The sequence below is a fragment of the Aquarana catesbeiana genome, linkage group LG05 (genome assembly GCF_042186555.1).
Source record: "Aquarana catesbeiana isolate 2022-GZ linkage group LG05, ASM4218655v1, whole genome shotgun sequence".
NCBI classification, from domain to species: Eukaryota; Metazoa; Chordata; class Amphibia; order Anura; family Ranidae; genus Aquarana; species Aquarana catesbeiana.
This window is the reverse complement of record NC_133328.1, coordinates 561,564,841-561,590,589: the sequence shown is the minus strand read 5'-3', so window position 1 is coordinate 561,590,589 and position 25,749 is coordinate 561,564,841. Positions and strand designations below refer to the sequence as shown.

General features: G+C 43.3%; 1 protein-coding gene across 2 annotated transcripts in view; it reads right to left on the bottom strand.

Annotated features, from left to right (window-relative positions):
• The window catches only part of OSGIN2 (oxidative stress induced growth inhibitor family member 2), a 41,395-nt gene extending 16,754 nt beyond the window's left edge, over positions 1–24,641 (bottom strand). The window contains exons 1-2 of one of the 2 annotated variants that reach the window (XM_073631924.1): positions 24,511–24,641; positions 4,308–4,446 (exon numbers count right to left, since the gene is read on the bottom strand). In XM_073631924.1, the coding sequence (XP_073488025.1) occupies positions 4,308–4,374 (67 nt within the window). In that variant the 5' untranslated portion in view covers positions 4,375–4,446; positions 24,511–24,641. Of the gene's footprint in view, positions 1–4,307; positions 4,582–24,510 lie in introns of those variants that run through there. The other variant, XM_073631925.1, reaches the window with a different exon arrangement.
• Between the last annotated feature and the right edge of the window lie 1,108 nt (positions 24,642–25,749).

Below are 25,749 nucleotides of genomic sequence, written 5' to 3'. Positions count from 1 at the left end.
ATGCATGGTTGCAACAAGGTCCCATCCACTTGAATAGGTCACATTTGCTGCCTGCCGAACATAATTGGTTGTAAAACTTTTACCACGTTGCGAGTTGTAACTGCAGCAGTGTACCAACTGAGCTTTTAAGCTGTAGTGTGCAAGAGGCTGCAAAACAGACTGGCAGGGTAGCAGGGGTGCTTACAATTAGGGTTGCAATTATACCACTTTAAGACCGAGTACAAGTACCAATCCTTTTTTATAATGTCATGTGACAGTTGCACTAATGAGGCATAAACTGTGTCAGTAGTTGATTTTTTATATTTTTGTATAATTTCAATTTTTTGGATAAAATTGTTGTTTTTTTTACAATGCTTTCTTTTTTTTGGGGGGGGGGGGGGGGAGCAGTGTTGATGTTTTTTTATTTTGCATTATTTTTACAAATTTATTACAATTTTTCATTATTTTAAATTTTATTTTTTAGTCAACACTGTTGGTTGGGGGGGGGGGGCTTTGGTGAGAGATCAGGGGTCCAAACAGACCCCTGACATCTCCTCTTTGAGTCAGGGAAAGGGACTGAGGACACAAATTCCCCAGTCCCTTTCTCTGTAGCTTCAGCTACACTGAAGATGAACGGAGAGGAGACAGAGGCTCCACTCCATTCATAAACACAGTCAGTGACCACTGGTTGTGACTTGGTGCATTCGGAAAAGGAAGGAGTCGGTAAATGAAATTTACCGGCTCGTTTCTCCGCTTTCTATTCTGACAAATCTGAGGCGGGGACACAGGGGACCGATCACCCCTGACTGTCCCCTGTGTCCCCCTCCAGTCCCCCTTATGCCCCAGATCTGTCAGGATGGAGACCGAACGCACAGAGTCAGTAATCTGTGATGTCTCCATTTATGAACTGAGTGGAGCCTCTGTCTCCTCTCCATTCATCTTCAGTGTAGTTGATGCTGCAGAGAAAGGGACTGGGGAATCTGTGTCCTCAGTCCCTTACCCTGACTCAAAAGGGAGATGTCAGGGGTCTGATCTCTTCCCAAAGTCTCCCCCCCCCCCCCTCAAACAGGGTTGATAAAAAAATATTTTAAAAAATATTTTAAAAATTGTACAAGTAAAAATAATGCATAAAAAAAAAAATAAATAAAAACTGACACCGTTCACTCCCACCCCCCCCCCCCCCAAAAAAAAAAAAAAAAAATAATATAAATATATATATATATATATATATATATATATATATATATATATATATATATATATATATATATATATATATATATATATATATATATACTACCGTTCAAAAGTTTGGGGTCACATTGAAATGTCCTTATTTTTGAAGGAAAAGCACTGTACTTTTAAATGAAGCTAACTTTAAACTAGTCCTAACTTTAAACAAATATACTCTATACATTGCTAATGTGGTAAATGACTATTCTAACTGCAAATGTCTAGTTTTTGGTGCAATATCTACATAGGTGTATAGAGGCCCATTTCCAGCAACTATCACTCCAGTGTTCTAATGGTACAATGTGTTTGCTCATTGGCTCAGAAGGCTAATTGATGATTAGCAAACCCTTGTGCAATCATGTTCACACATCTAAAAACAGTCTAGCTCCTTCCAGAAGCTACAAAACTGACCTTCCTGTGAGCAGATTGAGTTTCTGGAGCATCACATTTGTGGGGTCAATTAAACGCTCAAAATGGCCAGAAAAAGAGAACTTTCATCTGAAACTCGACAGTCTATTCTTGTTCTTAGAAATGAAGGCTATTCCATGCGAGAAATTGCAAAGAAATTGAAGATTTCCTACAACAGTGTGTACTACTCCCTTCAGAGGACAGCACAAACAGGCTCTAACCAGAGTAGAAAAAGAAGTGGGAGGCCGCGTTGCACAACTAAGCAAGAAGATAAGCACATTAGAGTCTCTAGTTTGAGAAACAGACGCCTCACAGGTCCCCAACTGGCATCTTCATTAAATAGTACCCGCAAAACACCAGTGTCAACATCTACAGTGAAGAGGCGGCTGCGGGATTTTGGGCTTCAGGGCAGAGTGGCAAAGAAAAAGCCATATCTGAGACTGGCCAATAAAAGAAAAAGATTAAGATGGGCAAAAGAACACAGACATTGGACAGAGGAAGACTGGAAAAAAGTGTTGTGGACGGATGAATCCAAGTTTGAGGTGTTTGGATCACAAAGAAGAACGTTTGTGAGACGCAGAACAAATGAAAAGATGCTGGAAGAATGCCTGACGCCATCTGTTAAGCATGGTGGAGGTAATGTGATGGTCTGGGGTTGCTTTGGTGCTGGTAAGGTGGGAGCTTTGTACAGGGTAAAAGGGATTCTGAATAAGGAAGGCTATCACTCCATTTTGCAACGCCATGCCATACCCAGTGGACAGCGCTTGATTGGAGCCAATTTCATCCTACAACAGGACAATGACCCTAAACACACCTCCAAATTGTGCAAGAACTATTTACAGCAGAAGCAGGCAGCTGGTATTCTATCGGTAATGGAGTGGCCAGCACAGTCACCAGATCTGAACCCCATTGAGCTGTTGTGGGAGCAGCTTGACCGTATGGTACGCCAGAAGTGCCCATCCAACCAATCCAACTTGTGGGAGCTGCTTCTAGAAGCGTGGGGTGCAATTTCTCCAGCTTACCTCAATAAATTAACAGCTAGAATGCCAAAGGTGTGCAATGCTGTAATTGCTGCAAAAGGAGGATTCTTTGATGAAAGCAAAGTTTGATGTAAAAACAATGTTATTTCAAATACAAATCATTATTTCTAACCTTGTCAATGTCTTGACTCTATTTTCTATTCATTTCACAACGTATGGTGGTGAATAAGTGACTTTTCATGGAAAACACAAAATTGTTTGGGTGACCCCAAACTTTTGAACGGTAGTGTATATATATATATATATATATATATATATATATATATATACACACATATACACACACATATACACATACACATACATACACACACACACACACACACACACCTGACACAGTCCACACCTCATCAGTGCTGCATATTAGTCAATTTCAATGAAGCAGCTGATAGCTGCAAGACTGAGAAGTGGCTGTCAGCTGCTTTATTGAAATCTTTAGAGGGTAATTGGTGCTTGTAATTGCCCCACCAATCATCCCTGACTGCCCAGGTATCGGATTAGGCACAAGTACTTGGGCAAACGCTCAGTATCGGTGCAACCCTACTTACAATGATCAGATTTTATTTTTGTAAATTCTTTATCCCAAAAGGAACGCATCTGTTTGCTGCTTAAAAAGCGTTAGCTAGAGTTTTGCTTTAATTTGTTTATGTATTTAAATCTGCTAGTACATTCAACACGCCCCTCTTCCAAGACAGACAAGGCTTCTGTCCAATGGTGTCTGTGCTCTTTCAGCCAAAATATAAGCACTCTAGGCTGACCAAAAAAACTGAACAGATTGCCCCATCCACAGTCAAGGCGAATGTGAAAGGCCTTCTCTCTGCACCATTGTATTCGGACAGCAGATACACTGATCAGCACTGAAGTGCTGATTAAAAGAAAATTTACTAACGGTCCTGTTGGGAGGAGCAACTCCTCGCAAATGGGAATGGCCATAAATGGATAGAAAAATTCCACTGGCCCCAGCTGAAACAGCCACATTTTGATTCATCACTGGCCAGCTTAAAGTGGAACTTCACCCTCCAGGGAATGTTGCCTCTAGGCAAACGGCGTACACTTTGTACATCTTATATTCCAGGAGGTGATGCGGACAAAGTCCTTCATAGGGAAAGGAGGAGGGGGCAGACAGCGTATCATCGGTGAAGCCATTGGCTGAACCTGGAAGAGCCAGCAGTTTACCAATGACATCACAGAAAAAGATGGCGGCATGGTGGGACCAAGGGGAGTGCAGAGAAGAACAGATCCCAGCAAAACACTGGATTCGCTGGGCAGGTGAGTACCTTAAATGTGCAGGACCTGCAACTAGGTAAAAAAAATAAATAAATAATAATAATAATAATAATAATAATAATAATAATAATAATAGGGAGCAAAAATTTCAGCTTTAATACAGGTGGTGGGTTACTAGCCAGATCACCAAATGAAAACAGGAGGGGGAAAAAAATAAAAATAAAAAAAGCCTTCAAAAGAAAAAAAAAAAAAAAATAATATAGTCACCAAATCTAAAAAGGGTGGTAAGCTGCAATATTACATTTTTGATTTTGGGTTTAATACCACTTTAACTTTTGGCTTGCCAGCGAGGGGTGGTGGTAAAACTACAGCTCAACTACCTGAATGGAGAGTTGCTTGGATGGAAGGAGGTAATCTTACCGATAACAACCACAGGCAAAGTTAGCGGAGGATCGCTCGAGAGACAGTTTTCTTCTGCCAATGGCATTGCTGCAAGTCGCAATATTATTGCTTCAATGCTGGCCTAGCAATTCACGCTCTTCTGTTATCAGGGCACCGGCTGGAAAAAAAAAAAAAAAAAAAAAAAGTTAAGGTATACTATATATCCTACAGATCCTACACACTGGGAACTGAACCAATTGCAGAGCCTCCCACTTAAAGTGATTGTAAAGAATACCCTTGTGAAACAACCCAGTTTGAAATAGAAATGAAAGGCAAAACATTTTTGTATAGATAAACAAAAAAAAAAAAAAAAACCCATGTTAAATACCTTTTTTTTCTCCCCTCTTTTTTAGAAGTGATTACATTCCCTCTGTTCTCAGCTGCATAAGAGCTGAGGGGAGGAGAAGCAGCAGCACAAGGAGATTCCCAGTAAATGGCTGTTCAGGAAGGGGCGTGTCAGGACAAGTCTGATCATTGAAGGAGAGTAGGCCAAGTTCCCAGCATAGGTAGGGAACTGAACACACTGGGAAGGATGTGCTTCTATGTCTAGTGTGGTCAGTTTGAAAGAGGAAAGCAGAGGGACTGGCAGGAACACCAAGGATTGCACACAAATGCAGCAATACGAAGAGAACAGGATACTATCTCATAAGTGCGTGGTACAGCAGGCACATATCAGGAATATGAAATGTTGGGGAAACAAACTTCCTTGGATGATTTCATATACAGGGGGTCCCCGGGTTACAAACAAGTTAGGGACTATAGGTTTGTTCTTAAGTTGAATCTGTTTGTAAGTCGGAACAGGTACATTTTTTAAGTGTAGCTCCAGCCAAAAAAACAATTAAGCTTTTTGGATAGCATAGGGAAGGGTTAACACCCCTGTAACATTTGTTTTACTGTGTGTGCCCCTGTTCAGAAGATTTCACCTCACTTTCTGTCCCAATGACAATTGGATTTTGAAAATTTTGGGTTGTTGCGGATACAAGCCTTGGTAATAAAGCATCAGTGGAGGTACCTTTTCCCCAAAATAGCTCTTACAGGAGTGAATTTCCCTTCCTAGGGGTAGATTTCCTCTCACTTCCTGTTGTCTGCCTCCGTTTGTAAGTAGGAGTCGTTTGTAAGTCGGATGTTTGTAACTAGGGGACCCCCTGTAGTGCAGTGCCTACAGATCTTGGATCCAGCGCATAGGAGAGTTAAAGTCTGCAGAGTGATGTTGGAATTACTCATCAGCCAGCAAGGCAGTTCTCTGATGATGATGGATCAAACTGTAACACCAGATACTTGTGGACCAAGTTCTACTTAAAGTAGACCCTGCATACAAAAAAATTGTCCAACACTGTACACTTCGATAACTTTGGAAAGCATTCAAAAAAAAAAAAAAAAAAAAAAAAAAAAAAAAAAAAAACAAACCTGGTGTCCGTTTTGGTGTAAAGAACTGGCTACACCCAATCCATGCCGCCAATTCCCAGAACAACATTTTGCAGCCAAGATTGTGGTCTCCTGGTCATGGGAAGTGTGATGTCAATTTCTCCAGCCAGGACTGTGTATTTTAAGTTAGTCAGAAACCAGTACAATCCTTATCAGTTGTATCCCTTTGGTGTCCAATAACCTAAGGCAGGAATCTTCAAACTACGGCTCTCCAGCTGTTGCGGAACTACACATCCCATGAGGCATTGTAAAACTGACATTCACAGACATGGCTAGGCATGATGGGAATTGTAGTTCCTGAACAACTGGAGGGCCATAGTTTGAAGACCCCTGACCTAAGGGCAGCCCATATATGGATAGAAATTCAGATGGCTCAGCAGGGACTGGCCGATTTGTGATTCATGTATGGGCCGGCTGATTGTACACAAGTTGATGTATCTATCGACTTGTCTACAACCAGTCTATCGGCTATAGCCGTAGCACGGATCATGATATTCTGACTGTGGGGGAAAAGTCTCCCTGCTGTCAGAATATACAATAGCACACAGCGGGAGTGATTCCCCCATCCACCTGTCAGGGCCTGGGACCCAGGGAATTGAACCTAGGACCTCTGCTCTGTCTGGCAATGACTCTTCTCGCTGAGCTACCGAATAGTACCCTGTCTGATCAATGGGACAACCCTGCCTTGTGCCTTGACTACCTGCAGCCTTTCATATTGTGCTACCACTCGTTATCACCCCTTGGCTTGTTCCTCAACTACGCTTCTGCCTGATCCAAACCTGCAACTACTCGTTGCAAACCTTTGGCTTGTTTACTGGCTACATTTCTGTTTGATCCTTAGCCGCTTATTCGCTTCTGGACCCCGGCTTGCTCACCTCCTGGTGGGACGATCCTGAGGACTACAACCTGGTACTAACATGCAGCAACATTTATCTCCATCAGGAGCTCTGATGAACACAGGTTAGTACTTCATTCGCCAGGGTGACTGCCTGTGTACCTATCCTGCTGGTCCGTGATAGTCCTGCTACAGCAGCAGCTGGTTTTTCAACCCCAGAACAGAACACATTTTTGGCAAATAAGCAAGTGAAGCATTTCAGCTCTGTATTTTGCAGCTTGGAGTTTAGCCCCATTCAACATCTAAAATCCCATGATTTTCAATTGTGACTGCTCAAAACTGAGCATAGGGTCACTTGCAGCTTGTAATTTGAAAAAGTACACAAGCCTTTTAAGTACAAGTGTTATCTGACCCCGATAGACTTCAGTGGAAATTGGGCTTCTTGCTCTTTCAAGTAACTAGCTATTTGCCAAAAAAAAAAAAAAAAACACTAAAAGCAAAAAATATCTGCAAGCCTGAGCAAATGACCCAAGATGCTCAGCTCAAGGGAGAATGAAGCCTTCAGTGTAAATAATACAATATAAAACAGAAAAGGATAGGTAGAGTGCAGTAACCCTTCAACCTTCTCTTTGGAGGAACCAACATAAAGAAATAACTGCTTGTTACTGTAGTTTGTATTATTAGCTAAACACAATTTACATGGCATTATTATTTGTGGTGCGAAAATATAAAAAGTTCCAGGTGTTCTAAAATAAGGTCACTTCCGTCTACACTTTGTTAGCGGTGTAGATACAAAAAACAGGCTTGCTTGTATTTGCATTCCAACCTCTGTATATTCATAAACAGGCACATTTGGCAAGAAAGGATACAGATTGCGATTTCTAAAAAGGAAAAGCTTCCCCCGGCCATCCAAAACAAACAGCCCCGTAGGCAGTGCCTACTTGTTAGCAGCCATTCATTATAGAAAAGTAAAATGCTCATTTGCTTATGGCATGGTCTTAGAAACCAACAAGCAGACTCCAAGATATTTTTTTATGAACAAACCCAAAGTACATTGGAGCAAATAGAGCAGCAAAAAATAAATAATCTCAAAAGTAGAAAAAAAATAAATTACTGAAAAAAAAAAAAAAGTCTTTGTATACAGCTTTTGCCAGTTTGAGTGCCTCCGGTTTCTCTATTAAAAAGGGAAACAAATATAACCTGCATTCTTTTTTCAAGATAGACGGCACTTCAACCTTTCCAGGCAAGGTATGTTGACCGATTTGTGTTCGGTAAAGCCAGTCACAAAACTCATTTTTGGGCAGATACGTGGACCAAATTGCCTACTGGACACATTTACCTTACAGAGAACTCGAGTCCTTACCAGGACCCCCATAGCATGAGGTCTAAGCACTTATTAGATCTACACCAGGCTTTTGGCACAGCATGGCCATCGCCGGAACCTACTGCTATGGGCTGTAAATCAACAGCTCACCAAGCTGTCAATTACAAAGCCTGTCCCAACCACCTACCAGAGGTCACCAAAAAGCCTCCCAGCGGAATTTTTTTTTTTTTTTTTTTTAACAGATCAAAAGAAAAAAATATCAAGGTCTCCAACAGTAGAGACCTAGAACCCAAAACAAATATCAGCAATATCAAAGTATAAACAAACGCAGTGTGCTGTCGAAGCTGTATAATGACACTATACAATTGCGTTCAGAACAAAACATGTAAAAAAAAAAAAAAAAAAAAAAAAAAAAAAAGTCATAATATTTGACAATATGCAATAAAGAAACATATATCCAACCCTCTTGGCTGAAGTCTGGTCATTTGTCTAGGACTACTTAGTTCATCTGCCCATGCTGTCAAGGTGACTGCTTACCATCCACTATAAAGCGTTTTACAACATGAGGGACATCATTCCAAGGACAACAGGCCTAATAACTAATTAGAGTGATTTCAGTCTCCAGTCAATGGTATAGTAATGAAAACAATGTAGGGAATGCCTAGACTACCCTAGTAGTCTGTCCATTACCAGTGTTTGGGGTCTCAGTTCTGGGGTACCCAACCAAGGCTCTCAAAGCTTATCAACTTTTTTGGACCCCCTTGTTTGGTATAGATATATTTTTATTTTAGTATGGCATCATTTACTACTTGTATTAAAATCAGAATGGGAAGGCAGAAGGGGCACTAGCCATCTTTGAGCTATGAGTTTCCTAGCTTGAAAAAAAAGACAATGAAGCACCAGGAGCTGCATGGTAGAGAGAAACAAGCTCTTCATCCATATAGCCCAATAAGCAAAAACAGCTTAAAAACAGTATTCAAAAGTATGGAGAATTGCCTCCCAGCACCCATGTAGTTTAGGACACAGCCACATCATATGAATGAGTTAGCCCCCACGCCTGGGACAATGGTCATCTGAATGTCTACCAAACAGACCCTATTCTACGCCGCAGAAATTGTTTATGCAGCAACTACAGTTGTGATCATTTTTTGGGAGGGTAAAGATACTAGTGGGACTGACTTCAGAATATATTGCCATTGTTCCTCTGAGAGGGATTTTGTAGCTATGGTGGCAACTCTGCACATGCTCAGTTTTCAGTGAGTTTCTATGCTGAGCATATCCTCCCTATAGAGTCACACATGTGGATGTATACACAGTGGTAAATGACAGCCCACTCCCTCCCTCCTCCATGCCCACTAACCAGCTAAAAACACAATGGGGGCGGGATATTACATCTGGATCAAGGAAGGCTTCACCTCCCTCTTATTCTAAGACACAGGCTGGAGGGGGCGTGACAGTCTGACTGTCAGAAATCTGTCCGTGCCACCATGTTATTTCCACAAAATAATAAAGATTTAATTTCATATATAGATTTGTATGCCAATTTAAAAACGTTTATTCATATTTTTAGTCTGTATTTCAAAGGCTGTATTTTTGTATTTTGAACATGTGACCAGCAGCAGAGGACTAGACACTCCTCCTGCCACCGTTTGCCTGCAGACAGGCTGGGAAAGAGCTGGGTCATGTGACCATTGTATATTAGACATGATTTTTTATTATTAAAATAATTACAGTGCCATCATCTACATACAGAATAGAAGGGTTAATAAAGGGTAAATAAAACTGTGTTTAGTATTGCTTTAACCACTTCAGACCCGGAAGATTTGGCTGCTCAATGCCCAGGCCATTTTTTGGGATACGGCACTGCGTCGCTTTAACTGACAATTGCGTGGTTGTGTGAAACTGTACACAATCAAAAGTTACGTCCTTTTTTTCCCCCCCAAATACAGTTTTGGTGGCATTTGATCAACTCTGCAGTTTTTATTTTTTGCGCTATAAAACAAAAGAGCAACAATTTTGGAAAAAAAAAACCCACAATAAGCGTCTATTGATTGGTTTACGCAAAAGTTATAGCGTCTGCAAACTAGGGGATAGATTTATGGCATTTTTATTATATTTTTTTTTTTTTTTTTTACTAGTAATAATGGTGATCTGCGATTTTTACTGGGCCTGCGATATTGCGGCGGACAAATTGGACACTTGACACATTTTTGGGACCATTGACAATTATACAATCGATCAGTGCTATAGAAATTCACTGATTACTGTATGAATGTCACTGGCAGGAAAGGGGTTAACACTAGGGGGTGATCAAGGGGTTAACTATGTTCCCTAGATGTGTTCTAGCTGTAGGGGGGCTGGGACTGACTCGAGGAGGAGAGAGATCAGTGTTCATACTTTGTATGATCACACAATCTGTCTCCTCTCCCCTAAAAGAACCAGGATTTGTGTGTTTACAAACAGATCCCGGTTCTTGCACTGTCACAAGCGATCGCAGATGCCCGGCGGTCATTGCGCCCGCCAGACACTCGCATCGGCTTTGGGCACACACTGCGGGTGAGCGCCCCTAGTGGTCAAAAGGCGAAGCGACGTAAGATAACGTAGTTTTGCCCAGCCGTGCCATTCTGCCACAGTAAAACTGCAGTGGCTGGTCAGCAAGCAGTTAAGTCAAACTTTTTGTGTTTAGAACAAATCGCCATTTTTGGACAGTATCAGCAGATCACTAATCTGCAGGAGTTACTGTTGGAATGCCAAAGCCAACATATCTGCTTACATTTTTGCCTAGTATGCCTGCTCCTCCTACAACAGAAATATAACCCCCCACCCCACATACACAGTTTCTTTAGATTTGAGAACGTTGCAGACGTTGGTTATTTTTTGCTGTCCAAATACAGTTGTGCAGATTTCCCATCGCCTCCTGTCCCAGATACGAACAGGAAGTTAAAGAAAATCTCCCAAAGGAAAGGGAATTCCCCTCTTAGTTGTCACCTAAACAGGTGTCCTTATAGGAAGAACTCTGTATTATGTTGTAAATGTCAAACTATCTTTTTTTTTTTTTTTTAATTTGAAGAGAAGATTGATCCAAAACTAAAACAAAATTATGATTTCCCTTTACATATAAATGTAACCACTTAACGAATGACCACCATAGATATACTGCAGCAGAGCGGCCACTCTGCACCAGATCACATTTTGTGATCTGACACTTCCGGGTCTGGGGTGTGCCCCACCGGTGACACACTCCCGCTAGAATTATACACAGCAGGAGCCCAGCGACGGGTACCGGACTCGATGTCCGCCAGTACTTGCCAATTACACAGGCAGAATGACAATCTGCCTATGTAAACAAGGCAGATTGTCGGTCTGTCAGAAGAGAAGGCATTGATCCTGTGTTTCTGCAAAGCAGGAACACCAATCTTTGCCTTCCCCTAGTCAAAAGCACCTCCCTCACAGTGAGCAGGCACAACCTAGGCACACAGCTAACCCCTTCAGAAGCCAGTGTCATTAGTACAGCGACAGTGCATTATTTAATTTTTTTTAAGCACTGATCGCTGTAGTGTCAAGAGATGTTAGTTAGGTGTCCTATTTGTCTGCCGCAATATCGCAGTCCCGCTATATGTCCCTGATCGCCGCCATTACTAGTAATAAATAAAAATATCCCATAGTTTGTAGAAGCTGTAAAACATTCATGCAAACCAATCAATACATGCTTTTTGCAATTTTTTTGACCAAATATATGCAGTGGGTACAGCGTCGTAAGACTGCGCAATTGTCAGTTAAAGTAACAGCGTCGGATCACAAAAAAATGGCCTGGTCATGAAGGGGGATAAAACTTCCGGAGGTTAAGTGGTTAACTGAGGATGTTGGCCACATAGCTAGGAACCAAACTTCAGCGTTTATTGATTTACAAAACTTTCTGTGCCTGCACTTTGGACAACACATAAGCAGTTGAATGTTGCCAATCCGTTATAAAGTGAGCAGGCAATCAATTTGCAAATACGCATTTCAACAGGCCTTCAGCCATTTGTACAAAGCACGGCTCCCGATGCCCAGACACCAGGTTCTGCCTAAACACTTGCTTGATGCCACCGTAGGCCAAAGCCGTTCTGGGTTAATACCCGCCACGGTTTTTTGAATTGTTTTCAACACCACACAAACTTTGGCAGGACGGTCCCATACAACAGACACTAATTATCATACACGTGCCAGCAGCCCCATCACAACAAATCCCATCCAATATTTGCTGAAGTCATCAACCTGCCCCCCCCCACATGAAATAGATCAGTCTTGTAGAATGATTGTTTGAGCATTTACACTATAAAGTGACCAGACTGAATGGTCAAATCCACACGGACTATTATCAGCCTAATCCCCTGCATCAGCAAAACCCACATTTATCCAAGTGGCAGTGTACTCAAACCCTTGTTTACCATACAGTTCAATGAACATGATTTTGAAGAGCCAATCAAATTGCAGTAAACAAAGTTCCCGTGAACAATACAGCGGCTGCATGGAAATTATCAGTAAAGTCCATTATAAAACCAGCACACTGAATGTTCATTTTCAGCAGAACAGTGCCCATTAAACGTGAAAATAAATGCATTTTAGCTGACTCAGGAGCACAGCCTACGAGGAGTTTAAAGGATCCAGTAGTTGTAGCAGGGTGGATTTGAATAAAAAATTTAAAAAAAAAACAACATGTTATACTTGCCTCCTCTGTGCAAGGGTTTTGCAAAGAACAGCCCCGGTCCTCTTCTGGGGTCCCCCAGCGGCGCTCCTGGCTCCTCCCTGCTTTCCAAGGGGGCACTTGTACAGGCGTGCTCCTGAGTCCTGCTGCTGCATCCATTGACCCAGACTCTGCCCTGTGTCACTGAATTTGATTAACAGCAATGGCTCCTGCTGCTACCAATCTGTCCAACGAGGGCCCGAGACAGCGGCTGGGCTCATTCGATGGAAAGATCGGGTTCAAGTAAAAGGGGGGGGGGGGGGGGGGGAGCTGACATGTTGCCTCTGCGTTTCATCCGGGTTCACGGCTCCGGTGCGGTGCGTGGCCAGAGCCACGATTACGTCACTCCTGCGCGGGAGTCCTCCGATCCGGCAAGAAACTCTGATTTTCAGGCAGCATCCGCCGCACATTCAGAGCACATGCACCGCTGACGTCAGTGGCTGCATGCAAGGTGAGCATCTCCTAAACCGTACAGGTTTAGGAGATATATTCATTTTACCTACAGGTAAGCCACACTATAGGCTTACCTGTAGGTAAAAATATGCAAGAGGATACAAACGCTTTAAGGTGAAAAACTGAGGGTTTACAACCCCTTTAAATCATAGTAAAAAAGACTGGATTTAACCACTTAAAGGACCAAGCCTCTGAGATTTGGTGTTTACAAGTTTAAAACATTTTTTCCGCTAGAAAATCACACACATATACTATATATATATATATATATATATATATATATATATATATATATATATATATATATATATATATATATATATATATATATATATATATATATATATATATATATATATATATATATATATATATATATATATATATATATATATATATATATATATATATATATATATACACACATACACAATTTTTGCGGGTTCCAACACCCTAGAGAATAAAATGGCGGTCGTTGCAATACTTTGTCACACCGTATTTGCGCAGCGGCCTTACAAGGGCACTTTTTTGGAAAAAAAAATACACTTTTTGAATTAAAAAATAAGACAACAGTGAAGTTAGCACAATTTTTTTTATATTGTGAAAGATGTTACGCCGAGTAAATTGATAGCAAACATGTCACGCTTCAAAATTGCGCCCGCTCGTGGAATGGCGACAAACTTTTACCCTTAAAAATCTCCATAGGAGACGTAGAAAAAAATAAATAAAAATTCTACAGGTTGCATGTTTTGAGTTGCAGTGGAGGTCTAGGGCTAGAATTATTGCTCTCGCTCCGATACCTCACATGTGTGGTTTGAACACTGTTTTCATATGCGGGCGATACTCACGTATGTGTTCGCTTCTGCACGCAAGCTCGGCGGTTTAAAAATTTTTTTTTTTTTTTTTCTTATTTCAACACTGTTTTTTTTGTTTGTTCTTTTTATAAAGAATTGTGTCACTTTTATTCCTATTACAAGGAATGTAAACATCCCTTGTAATAGAAAAAAGAAAACCATAACAGGACCTCTAATATGAGATCTGGCGTCAAAAAGACCTCAGATCTCATATTTACACTAAAATACAATAATTTTTTTTTTTCCCCCCTTTCAAAATTTTTGGTCTTTTAAGCCCCGGACCATTTGGCTGTCCAAAGACCAGAGCACTTTTTGTGATTCGGCACTGCGTTGCTTTAACTGACAATTGCGCGGTCGTGCAACATGGCTCCCAAACAAAACCGACGTCCTGATGGGCGCTGATGAGGTGGCACGAATATGCCGCACTTATGGGCACTGATATGTGGCACAGATAGGGGGGATTGATGGACAGCAGTGATGGGCAGCACTGACTGGCATCACTAATGGCCACCGATTGCTGGCACTTAATTGTAATCAGGGCACTGATGATCAGTGCCCCAATTACATACCTAGCTGTCCCCTGTGAGGAAATGCCGCTGATCGGCTCTCCTCTCCTCACACGGTCAGTGTGAGGCAAAGAGCGCCGATTACTGGCATCTCCGTGTTTACATGTTACCGGGTACAATTGGACACTCTTGATGTGATTGGCGGCTCTTTACACAGATCGGGGTTGCTTCGCGTCCTAGCAACACTGCACGGCAGCAATCGCCACGCCGCGTGCCCCCGTCCACCCAGAATGAGAGCCACATCGCCCAGCCAACATTTGACGGTGGGAGGACAGCAAGTGGTTAAGAGCTAGAGGCAGAAGTGATGTTTTGACGTCGCTTCCGCCCTGCAATGGAATGGAGACAGGAGGGGGCCATTTTCCCCTCACTCATTTCCATGCCTAACATGCCGGCAGCTCCGTTAAAAAAGTGATCTTGCAGTGAATCCGCCGCAGAGACCACTTATTTGAGAGCAGAGCGCCCGCTAGCTGCTGCCATAACAACGATATTCCTCTTGAAAGTACCGATGTAGCGGGCGGTCCGTAAGTGGTTAAATCAACATTTTTAAAGAGCAACTGTCCTCTGTCCCACAGTGGCTCCTCCTCTGACCTGCTGTTGACTCACCAACAGTCCCATTCACTACAATGGGACAGCTGGTGATGCGGCAGCGACACAAGGTAAAGGACGTGGCGGAAGCAGGTGAGGGGGATGCCCGCTAACAGGCGCTGCCATGATGGATCTGAAGTGACTGGTGCTCTTTAAATGTAAGGACTTATTCTTGCTGGTAGTCAGAATTTTTTAATATTTGCAAACAAAATGAAGGTTTCCGATTTAGAATAATAAGCTGTCAGGTTAGTAAAACAGCGATATCAGAACTAATGCAATCAGTTTGTAGTGTACATAGATTTGCAAAACAATGGGATAAAGGAATATTCCTGAACTGTGTTTTATCTCATGGTTAAAGCGAAACTGTGTGAATCCATCAATGCAGTGCATGTTATCTCAGCTTGCATCCATTGAATGAGTTTACCAAAAATGTAAATATTGCAGAATATACAGCCTCATGCTACATAACTAAACTCCATTTCATGCTGAATAAAACAAAATTATTAGCGTATCTTAAAAGCGGCGTTGCACTCAGAAGTGGAACTTTTGCTTATCTGTCCCCCCCCTTCCGGTGCCACATTTGGCACCTTTCAGGACCTGCGTCCCGGTCTCTCGGAAGTCCGAGCTCGTTCCACAATTGCGTCACTTCCGGTATGCCTCCACTCACGCCCTACATCACGGTCACACTTCCCCTGATGAAGTCACATGACCATGATGTAACGCGTAGGGCGTGAGTGGAGGCATACCGGAAGTGACGCGATTGTGGAACTAGCGTGGAGCTTGTGGATATACACCGTTACTGGGCTTTTTAATGTGAGTGCACTGTATGATGTTTTGATTTTAATAAATTCATTCTAAGTTACTACACTAAGAGCGCTCTTCTTCCTTTATATATACACCCCTTTGAGAGGACATTAGAGGGAACCCCCTGGGAGAAAACGGAGACACAACATATGTGAGAGCAGATCGGAAACAACTATAGAGGACCCCAAGAGGTGACTACACGCCAGTACACCGTCCAAGGAACCATAGGCTATGCTGATTTAATACTTACCTGAGGTGAGAGGCTAGAGAGCACGGAGGTGATGAGGGAGCAAGATTGTCACCTATTTCTATGAATAATCACCACTAAGTGTGTAGGTATATTGTGCACTACCTCACAAAAAGGACTTTTTATATAAGTACTTGTATTGATGGACATGCACCATTATATTGTTGTTTAGATTTGTGTGTTCGGTGTCCAGCCTTGAGACACAAGTTATTAATACACTATGTTTTGGATCATTATTTATATTGGATGTGTATACACCTATTTTCTATTGCTGCGGATTTAACACAGTGTGAAGAGTGTGGCGATCGCTGGATGACTAGGGGCATTGCAGAGCGATTGCTTTTAGCCTTGAGGTTACACCCAGTAAAGTTCAATTGGTTTATGCACTGAAGTCACTTTATATTTATTTTTATTTTGATGGTTATCTATAAGGAGTGATTAACTAGATTTACCTACCACAAGAGTTCACATCACATATTTGTTAGATTGAGTTAACTGTCAATGCTTCACTACTAACAATTTAACCCCTTGTTAACCCCCTTCTTTTGGGTTAAAAGCGCCCTGGCTCCCACCCACACAGTGCCGCTAAAACTAGCAGCGATTTATCGCTAACGCTAGGGCGGTCGGAGTGTGGAGGGGTCAATATATAGTTATATATAGACATACATACACATATATACATATATAGATTTGTTTTACTTTGTTAGTGCGGTTAGTATTCAGTCATTGGAGTGTATTTGTTTGTGCCATACTGTATATAGTGATTGTAGGTGTTCATGTTATTAGTATGCAGTCATTTATTTAATTTTTATTGTAATCACATAAAATAACTTTCTGACCTTTGCAAAATAAAGTAATACCGACATTAATTGTTTTACAGTTACCTACAAAGTTTTACAAATTTTACACATTTTTGGAGACAAGGGGGTCCAGGATCTTGTTTGTGCACAGCGGACCCTTGCACTCTCTCCTACATGTGGAGTCATTCACATGACCCTTACTCACACACAAATCAGAGGTTTGTAAAAGCACAGGTCAGATCCGACCAATGAAAATAAACATGCCTTCAGTGATGGAGATCTCCCAGCATGCAGTATACAATATCCTGTATTCATTCATTCAATGATCAGCAAACAACCTCAAAGACTTGGCTTTCAGCATTCACACATTGAATATGAACACTGAAGAAAAAAAAATAAATATTCAATATTTTTTACTACACATTGCAATAGATGCCACAAATGAATCACATCATTCACTGTAGATGATCTCTGTCTTTAACTTTCTTAAAGTGTCTCTATAGCCAAAACACTTTAGTTGTGGATAGAGTAGAAGAATAATCAATACCCCATCAGGGTCATTTTTGCAGTCTGTGTCCTGCTGACAAGCTTTTCCTACTCTTGCGGTCTTAGAGCTTGTTCACACCTCCTCAAAATACTGACACTTATCAAACACACCTTTAGCGTTAGTAGGTGCGGTTGATAAGCGTTTAATGGGTATTAGATTGCAAAAAAAAAAAAACAATGCGTTTTTTGGGCATTAAAAACCACACCACAAACTCGCCTATTACTAACTGTAATGTACTACGGCGCTGCAACCGCATGCCGTACCATAGATTTGAATGGAAGGAGCTGAAGTGCTTCTAACTCGACATAAGGCTTCAGTTTTGAAGCAAAGCAACAGTAACGCGTCATGTTAGAGCTGCACAATATATAACTATATTTTTTTTTTAACGATTAATCGTGCAGCTCTAACATGACGCGTTACTGTGAGGGGGATTGAATCGAGATAGAGATAGAGAGAGATAGAGAGAGATAGAGAGAGATAGAGAGAGATAGAGAGAGATAGAGAGAGATAGAGAGAGATAGAGAGAGATAGAGAGAGATAGAGAGAGATAGAGAGAGATAGAGAGAGATAGAGAGAGATAGAGAGAGATAGAGAGAGATAGAGAGAGATAGAGAGAGATAGAGAGAGATAGAGAGAGATAGAGAGAGATAGAGAGAGATAGAGAGAGAGAGAGAGAGAGAGAGATAGAGAGAGATAGAGAGAGAGATAGAGAGAGAGATAGAGAGAGAGATAGAGAGAGAGATAGAGAGAGAGATAGAGAGAGATAGAGAGAGATAGAGAGAGAGAGATAGAGAGAGAGAGATAGAGAGAGAGAGATAGAGAGAGAGAGATAGAGAGAGATAGAGAGAGAGAGATAGAGAGAGAGAGATAGAGAGAGAGAGATAGAGAGAGAGAGATAGAGAGAGATAGAGAGAGAGAGATAGAGAGAGAGAGATAGAGAGAGATAGAGAGAGAGAGATAGAGAGAGATAGAGAGAGATAGAGAGATAGAGATTCAATCCCCCTCACGATCTTAAGCCGGCATTTCTGTGATTCTTGTAACAAGTGCAGAGCCATTCTCTGCTCAGAGCTTAAAAAAAAAAAAAAAAAAAAGGGAAGAAGGTGTTCTATCGAATAGTGCCCTCCGTCAAAAAGTGCCCACGCATGTGCAGTACGGAACGGTTATCCAGCCGATCAGCTGCCGTTACATCACCATAGCGCATACCGTAGGAGGCATTTTTTGATGGGAGACAGTATTTGGGTGCGTTGAAGGGCGTGTTTTGTCTGTGTTGCAACCCTCCCTTAGACACAGGCAAAACCCACCCTGCAACACACCAAACCCGCCATGCAACACAATCTGACAAATACAGTCTCCCTCCGCTGTTTGCATAGCTTGCAATTCTGGTCATTAAATACTGTCTCCCGTCGAAAAATGCCTCCTACGGTGTGCGCATGCGCTATGGTGACGCAACAGCAGCTGATCGCGAATTTAGCTGGAGAGCCATTCCGTACTGCGCGTGTATTTTCTGACAGAAGGCACTTTGAAAGAACACCAGCAAAGATCACAACATTGCTCAGAGCTGGGATAAAAAGAAACAATGGGGTTGATTTACTAAAAATTGGATAGTGCACAATCTGGTGCAGCTGTGCATGGTAGCCAGTTTCTAACTTTTTCAATTAGGCTTTGACAAAAAACTGGAAGCTAATTGGTTTCTATGTGGAGCTGCAGCAGATTTTGTACTCTCCAGTTTTAGTAAATCAACCCCAATGCATCATTTGGTTCTTCTAGATCAGGGGTAGTGAATTAAAATTTCACAGGGGTCCGGCCAGAAAAGTTTTCTTCTAGCCGAGCTCCGAGTGTCATATTGGTTGCTATGACTCCACATGATATCCTCCACATCGCAGCCTCCTGTGCACGTCACAGGTCCCTCATCTCAGACCCCATATCACAGAATGGCCCCCCCCACCACCACCAATCACAGACTGTCCCCCCCTCAATCACAGACTGCCCCCCCCCCCCCCCCATTTCTCAGACTGCCCCTCCTCATATCAGACTGGTAATTCCCCCCCCACCCCAATCACAGACCAGTCCTCCCCCCCCACCCCAATCACAGACCAGTCCTTCCCCCCCCCCCATCACAGACTGGTCCTCTGCCCCACTGCGTCGCAACCAATCACCTGCTTCTTAACTCTTGTCCAGAGTCAGTAAGGAGGGCGGGGGCAGTGCAGCGATCCGATACCGAAGGGACAAACCCGTGCGCGGTGCTCCTGCCATGCTGTGAACATAGCAGGCAGGCCAGCCAACAGCTACCTCTTAGATAGTCATCCTAAGAAAAGGTCTCTCCTTTGGAAGATTTAATCTCCCTTGTTCTGGGGAGAAACTTAAATGTTTGCATTCCCATCAGTTTCTCAGTTTTAAAGGTCAACAGACAAATCTTCCCATTAGGAACACCGACAATAAAAATGTGACAGATTCCCCAATCTATCCAAAACTACAAAAAAAGCTACAAGTAGTCACATTCACATTCACTTGTTCTGTAAAGCTGAAGAGGTTTTGTAGCGTCGCTAAGTCAGGAACTGAAGTGACTTGGAGAAGCTACAAAATGTCAACATTACTGAACAAGCACAATTACCACATCCTCCATATACAGCATACACAAATATATGGGAACTTTTCATGGTACTCAATATATGTAGACTGAAAGTCATGTAAGGTTTATACGCTCTAGTGAAAAGACTGGGACCGGCTTTGATGTCTTTCACTTCCCCTGAATACACCGACGCTAGGATGGCCCCCATGGTCGGATAGCATGGAGGATTTAAATGGACGTGCAATTTATTTTGCATGTCCATTTAATGTCCACTTACCTCCTCAAGGAGTGGACACAAGTTCCATGAGACTGCACAAGCCCCGCCTTAAAGGAGCTGTAAAGGCAAAAGGCTTTTTATCTCAATACATTCTATGTATTAATATAATTATTATTATTATTCTACAGTATTTATATAGCGCCAACAGTTTATGTAGCGCTTTACAACTTGAGGGTAGACAGTACAAATACAATACAATAGGAATCAGAGGGCCCTGCTCCTTAGAGCTTTACAATATAATAAAACCTTCTTGTGTGCAGCAGCCTCTCCAGCACCCCCCCCCCCCCCCCAATTACTTACCAGAGCCCCATCTCTCTAAGCCATCCAGGACACTCCTGACTGGCTGAGACACAGCAGCACCGCCATTGGCTCCTGAAGTCAGTCAGCCAATCAGAGGTCAGGGCTCTGTGTCTGAATGGATACACAGAGCTATGACTTGGCTCGGGTGCCCCCATAGAGAGCTGCTTGCTGAGGGGGCACTCAATAGGAGGGAGGGGCCGGGAGCAGCAAAGAGGAACCCGAGAAGAGGAGGATCTGGGCTGCTCTGTGCAAAACCAACTGCACAGAGGAGGCAAGTAGAACGTTTGTTTTTTTTTAAACTAGACTTTACAATCACTTTAAAGAAAAAGTTCACCTTTGGGAACGTTACACCCGTTCTTAGGGTGGAAGATGCAAAATGTTCCCACTCCTGCAACGTCTCCCCGATCCGCTGCCTCTAGTGACAGCAAGCCAGGGGTCTTCTCCCCAAACTCACTGTCGCTGAAAAAAAAAAAAAAAACCTGGCCGTGCCCCACCCACCTAGCCATGTCATTCATTCAGAGTTCTGTGAATGGGAAACTAAAAGTACTGGCAGCCTTGCAGCTGTTGGCATATAGTTTCAATAAACTACCATGGTGCGGTTGAGCACTTTAGTAGCTCATTCTCTCTTCCTAGGAGTGTGCATCTGCATGCCCGTATGAGGAGCAAGCAGATAGCTTACACATGAATGCATTAAGGTGAAAAACCTTGAGACCTTACAACTCCTTTAAGGTAAAAAAAAAAAAAAAAAAAAAAAAAAAAAATCTTAAAATTATACTAAAGTCTTTTTTTTTGTTTGTTTCAAAACAAACATGTCACACTTACCTGCTCTGTTGCAGTGGTTTTGCACAGATCCTCCTCTTCTTGGGTCCCTTGCCGGAGCTCCAGGCTCCTCCCTCCTGCTCAGTGCACCCACAGCAAGCAGCTTGCCATGGAGGCACCATTCAGACACAGAGCTGCTGCTTGGCCCCACCCTTCTCTCTTATTGGCTCATTGACTTTGATCGATTAGCTCCCACTGTGTGTCTCAGCCAGTCAGGAGGGAGAGTCCCAGACAGCCGAGTCTCTAATGCAACATCGCTGGATCGAGATGGGGCTCAGGTAAGTGTCAGGGGCGGCTGCTGCACACAGGTTTTTTTTTTGTTTATCTTAATGCACAGAATTCATTAAGATAAACAAAAAAAAAAACCTCTGCCTTCAGAACCACTTACAGCCACTTTGAAAGCTGTATTACTCAAAAACAAAAATATTATAACGCAGCTTACCAACCCCTAACTGTGGTGCTTGCATTTTTTTTTTTGGACGGAGGAGCAATGGAGACACCTTTGGACAGCAGTATTGTTAATCTGGGGAGAGGGTGGTTTTGGATGCACTAGCAGATTTAGATGGACTTGACTAAAAATAAAGCCAAACTCCTGCTAAGACTTTTTAAAGATGAATTTCAGGTGCGGTATACTTTATTTTTACATAGTTATATATTAGTCCAAGCAGGATCAATGCAACTATGTATACTGTATAGCAGTGATGGCGAACCTTGGCACTCCAGATGTTTTGGCACTACATTTCCCATGATGCTCACCTACACTGCAGAGTGCATGAGAATCATGGGAAATGTAGTGCCAAAACATCTGGAGAGCCAAGGTTCACCGTCACTGCTGTATACCATATTTGGCCAAAGTCCCTGGAATCTGGAAAGGACTGAAGTAGAAAATACTACTCCTGTGATCTGTACTGGCTTCTGGGTCCCGGGCTGAGCAGCTGGCCTGATGCTTTGTGAAGACAGGAAATGGGCCGCTCAGCAAGGGAGATGAATGGAGTAGTGGTGTCTATGTCTGATTTCAAGCTCCCAGGGGCATCAGTCTAATAGCCTATTTACATGCTTCATGCTGGACTGTGTAAAAATCCTGTGTACCAGATCTGAAAAGAATCTTTATAAAGTGTACAGGCATTTTCAGAATAAATGCAAAGTGTTCTCGGATTGGATGAGGGGTAGAGTGATGTCTTGCCATGCCTGGAAATATTCTTTAAAGCAGTTGTAAACCACTGGACTTTTTTTTCCCCCTCTTTTTACCCTTCAAGGTAATGTCATTCATCAGAGCCCATATGTGCAGAGCGGGGATCATTACGAGACACCGGCCGGGTGACAGAGCGGGGGATCTCGGGCTGTGACAGATCTTGTATATAAAATGCTGATCACCGTAATGTCCCGCCTCCTAGCCCGGCTTTGTGATTGACATCACACTGGTCCAATGCCTGTCTAGGAGGCGGGACGTTACAGCGATCAGCATTTTATATACAAGATCTGTATCCCCCGCTGGCCTGGTGTCTTGTAATGATCCCCGCTCTGCAGTGAAAGATGGCGGGCGAGAGGGGGGCGATGCTGGCAGGGAGCAGAGGAAAGCACCTCAATGGGGGATACAGACCGGGGGTTGTGAGACCCCTCCGCCCACTACAGTAAGCCGAGACAGAAGTCCATGTTTGCTTTTAGGGAACTTAAAGCGGGATTCCGTCCAAAAAAAAAAAAAAAAATTGAAAAGTCAGCAGCTGCTAACACTTTAGCTGCTGACTTTAAATAAGTACTTACCTGTCCTGGGTGCCCACGATGTCAGCGGCCCAAGGCCGACCCGTCCCTCGACTCTCGGGTCCCGGCACCGCCAGCCTAAGTAAGGGAAACAGGCAGTGGAGCCTTGCGGCTTCACTGCCAGTTTCCCACTGCGCACGCGCGAGCGGCGCTCTGTGAATGGCCCCGTGGTGTTCTGGGAACACACACGGTTCCTAGAAGACAAACGGGGCTGCTCACCGAGGAGCAGAACAAGCCGCGGAAGAGGCAGATTAGGAAGACTGCCTAGCAACAAGGGTTTAGGTACGTTTCAAAAAAAATTTTTTTCAAATTTATTTTTTTTTTTAGGATTTTTGGTGATTTTTTTTTTTTTCAGGGTGGCCCTCCACTTTACAATGGGAGGTGACAGGACCGCTGGCTGAGGGTAGAGGAGGAAAAGCAGGCAGCGGTCTTACAGACAGGAAATCACAGGGCAGAAATGTTTTTTTTCTTCAAGATCAGCAGGCTATTGCAGAGGAACTACAGAGCTCAGAAGAACATGGATGGAATAGTCAGTGAAGGTAGGAGATCAGCAACAAGGACATGGAAAAAAAGTTTTCCCGGAGTTCTGCTTAAAGGAAGCTGAAAAAAATAAAAAAGTGATCACACACACTGCCTGAATAGGGGGAATAAAACTAAAGTCTTTAAAAGAAGCGGATGCAGCCACCACATCTAAGAATTGATACGCTACAATAGAACAACTTTCTTTTTTTGTCGTCACTTTTTAACTCTTTGTAAAAAAAAAAAGGATCCCGGAGATGGTAGAAAGAGAGCGCCATCCATCACTTTGCGGAGTTCTATAATAAATCCCCCCCCCCATCCTGACCTACACTGACCCCTCACTAGGCACAGGATGGGGGGCTCAGGAAATGGGGACGGTGCAGAGCAGACATATAATATCCTCCATCTCTAGACATGACAATATGATGGTTATAGGAGAAGTGTGATGACGTCAGAGAGACTGTGACATCATAGCCTGTCCCCCCCTCATGTGTCCCTTGCTGTGCTGTGAAGACTTTCTGATGCAATAGACATCTTCATCTTCTCTATAATGACTTCAGGGAGGAGATCCGTCCCCCTTCCCCCCACATCTCATCACACATCATCATCATCATCACACCGCCATATACCGGAGCTCTGCACTCATCACCGGGAGGACGAGCATGGTGTGCCGCCTGGAGGCAGCCATCACCCCCCGGATCAGGCACCTGCAGTGATGAATGAAGGATCCCCGGTGCCCCCGCCCCCTGCCCATTCATCGTCCTCTCTACTCACCCGGTGTGCCGCTCCTTCCTTCACACCGATCCCCACACTCAGCCCCGGATCATACCGCCCGCTATCCCCGCACACTGAGCGCCGGCCCCGGATTTAAAGCGCCGATGTGGGAGGGGGAGGAGGAGGAGGGGGAGGGGCAGCACCGACCCGCACTGAGGAGCTGGACGTCTGTCATGTGGAGGGGCGGGGACACGGGGGCCGCGGACAGGGAGAGGAGAGACAAAGAATCTTACTGGTTGCTGGAGCCGGGTGGGCGGAGTCTCAGTGACAGCAGCGCTGGGCGTGGCCTCGGGGGAATGTGTTGGCTGCACTCTGCTAGGATAAGTTCTCTGCTAGGAATGAGATAGAATGTGATAGAACGAGACACAATGACACACAGGGGGGTTGATTTAATACAGACAAATCCACTTTGCACTGCAAGTGCACTTGGAAGTGCAGTTGCTGAAGATCTGAAATCAGGGGAAGCTCTGCTGATTTTATCATCCAATCATGTGCAAGCAAAAATGCTGTTTTTTATTTTCCTTGCATGTCCCCCTCAGATCTACAGCAACTGCATTTCCAAGTGCACTTGTAGTGCAAAGTGGATTTTCCTTTAGTAAATAAACCCCACAGTGTAATACAAAGAGATACAATGTAATACAACGAGGGCACTCATCTACTACAACCTCCATTTCTGGAGGGGCCCATATAGGTGCAACATATGGGTCCCCCTGTGCTGGGATCACATACAAGGTCATCTTTAATTGGACCCTGGGCAAACATTCTCTATGCAATTTCACTCTCCACCTCATCTGAGACAATAAATAGCAGCTAGACTCAAAATCAGTTTACTACAGCAGATCAGGCAACAATTGCGATTGGTTGCCAGTGGTTACAGCATATCATTACAGCTTACTGATTGGTTGCTAGGGGTTACAGCACATCATTACAGCTTGCTGATTGGTTGCTAGATGTTACGGCACATTTCTGCTTGCTGATTGGTTGCAAGAGATTAATGCACATCGTTATTGCTCACTGATGGGTTAATATTGGTCACTGTTCATCATTATCAGTTACTTGGTTGCTAGAGGTAAACGTGGCAATCTATGGACTAGACTGAAGGTTGGACTGAATGTAGCAATCTCCCTATGGGGGGGCCCCTGGACTGGAGGTATCAATCTCTCCATGAAGGGGCCCCTGGACTGGAGGTGGCAATCTCTCTGTTAAGGGGCCCCTAGACTGGAGGTGGCAATTTCTCTA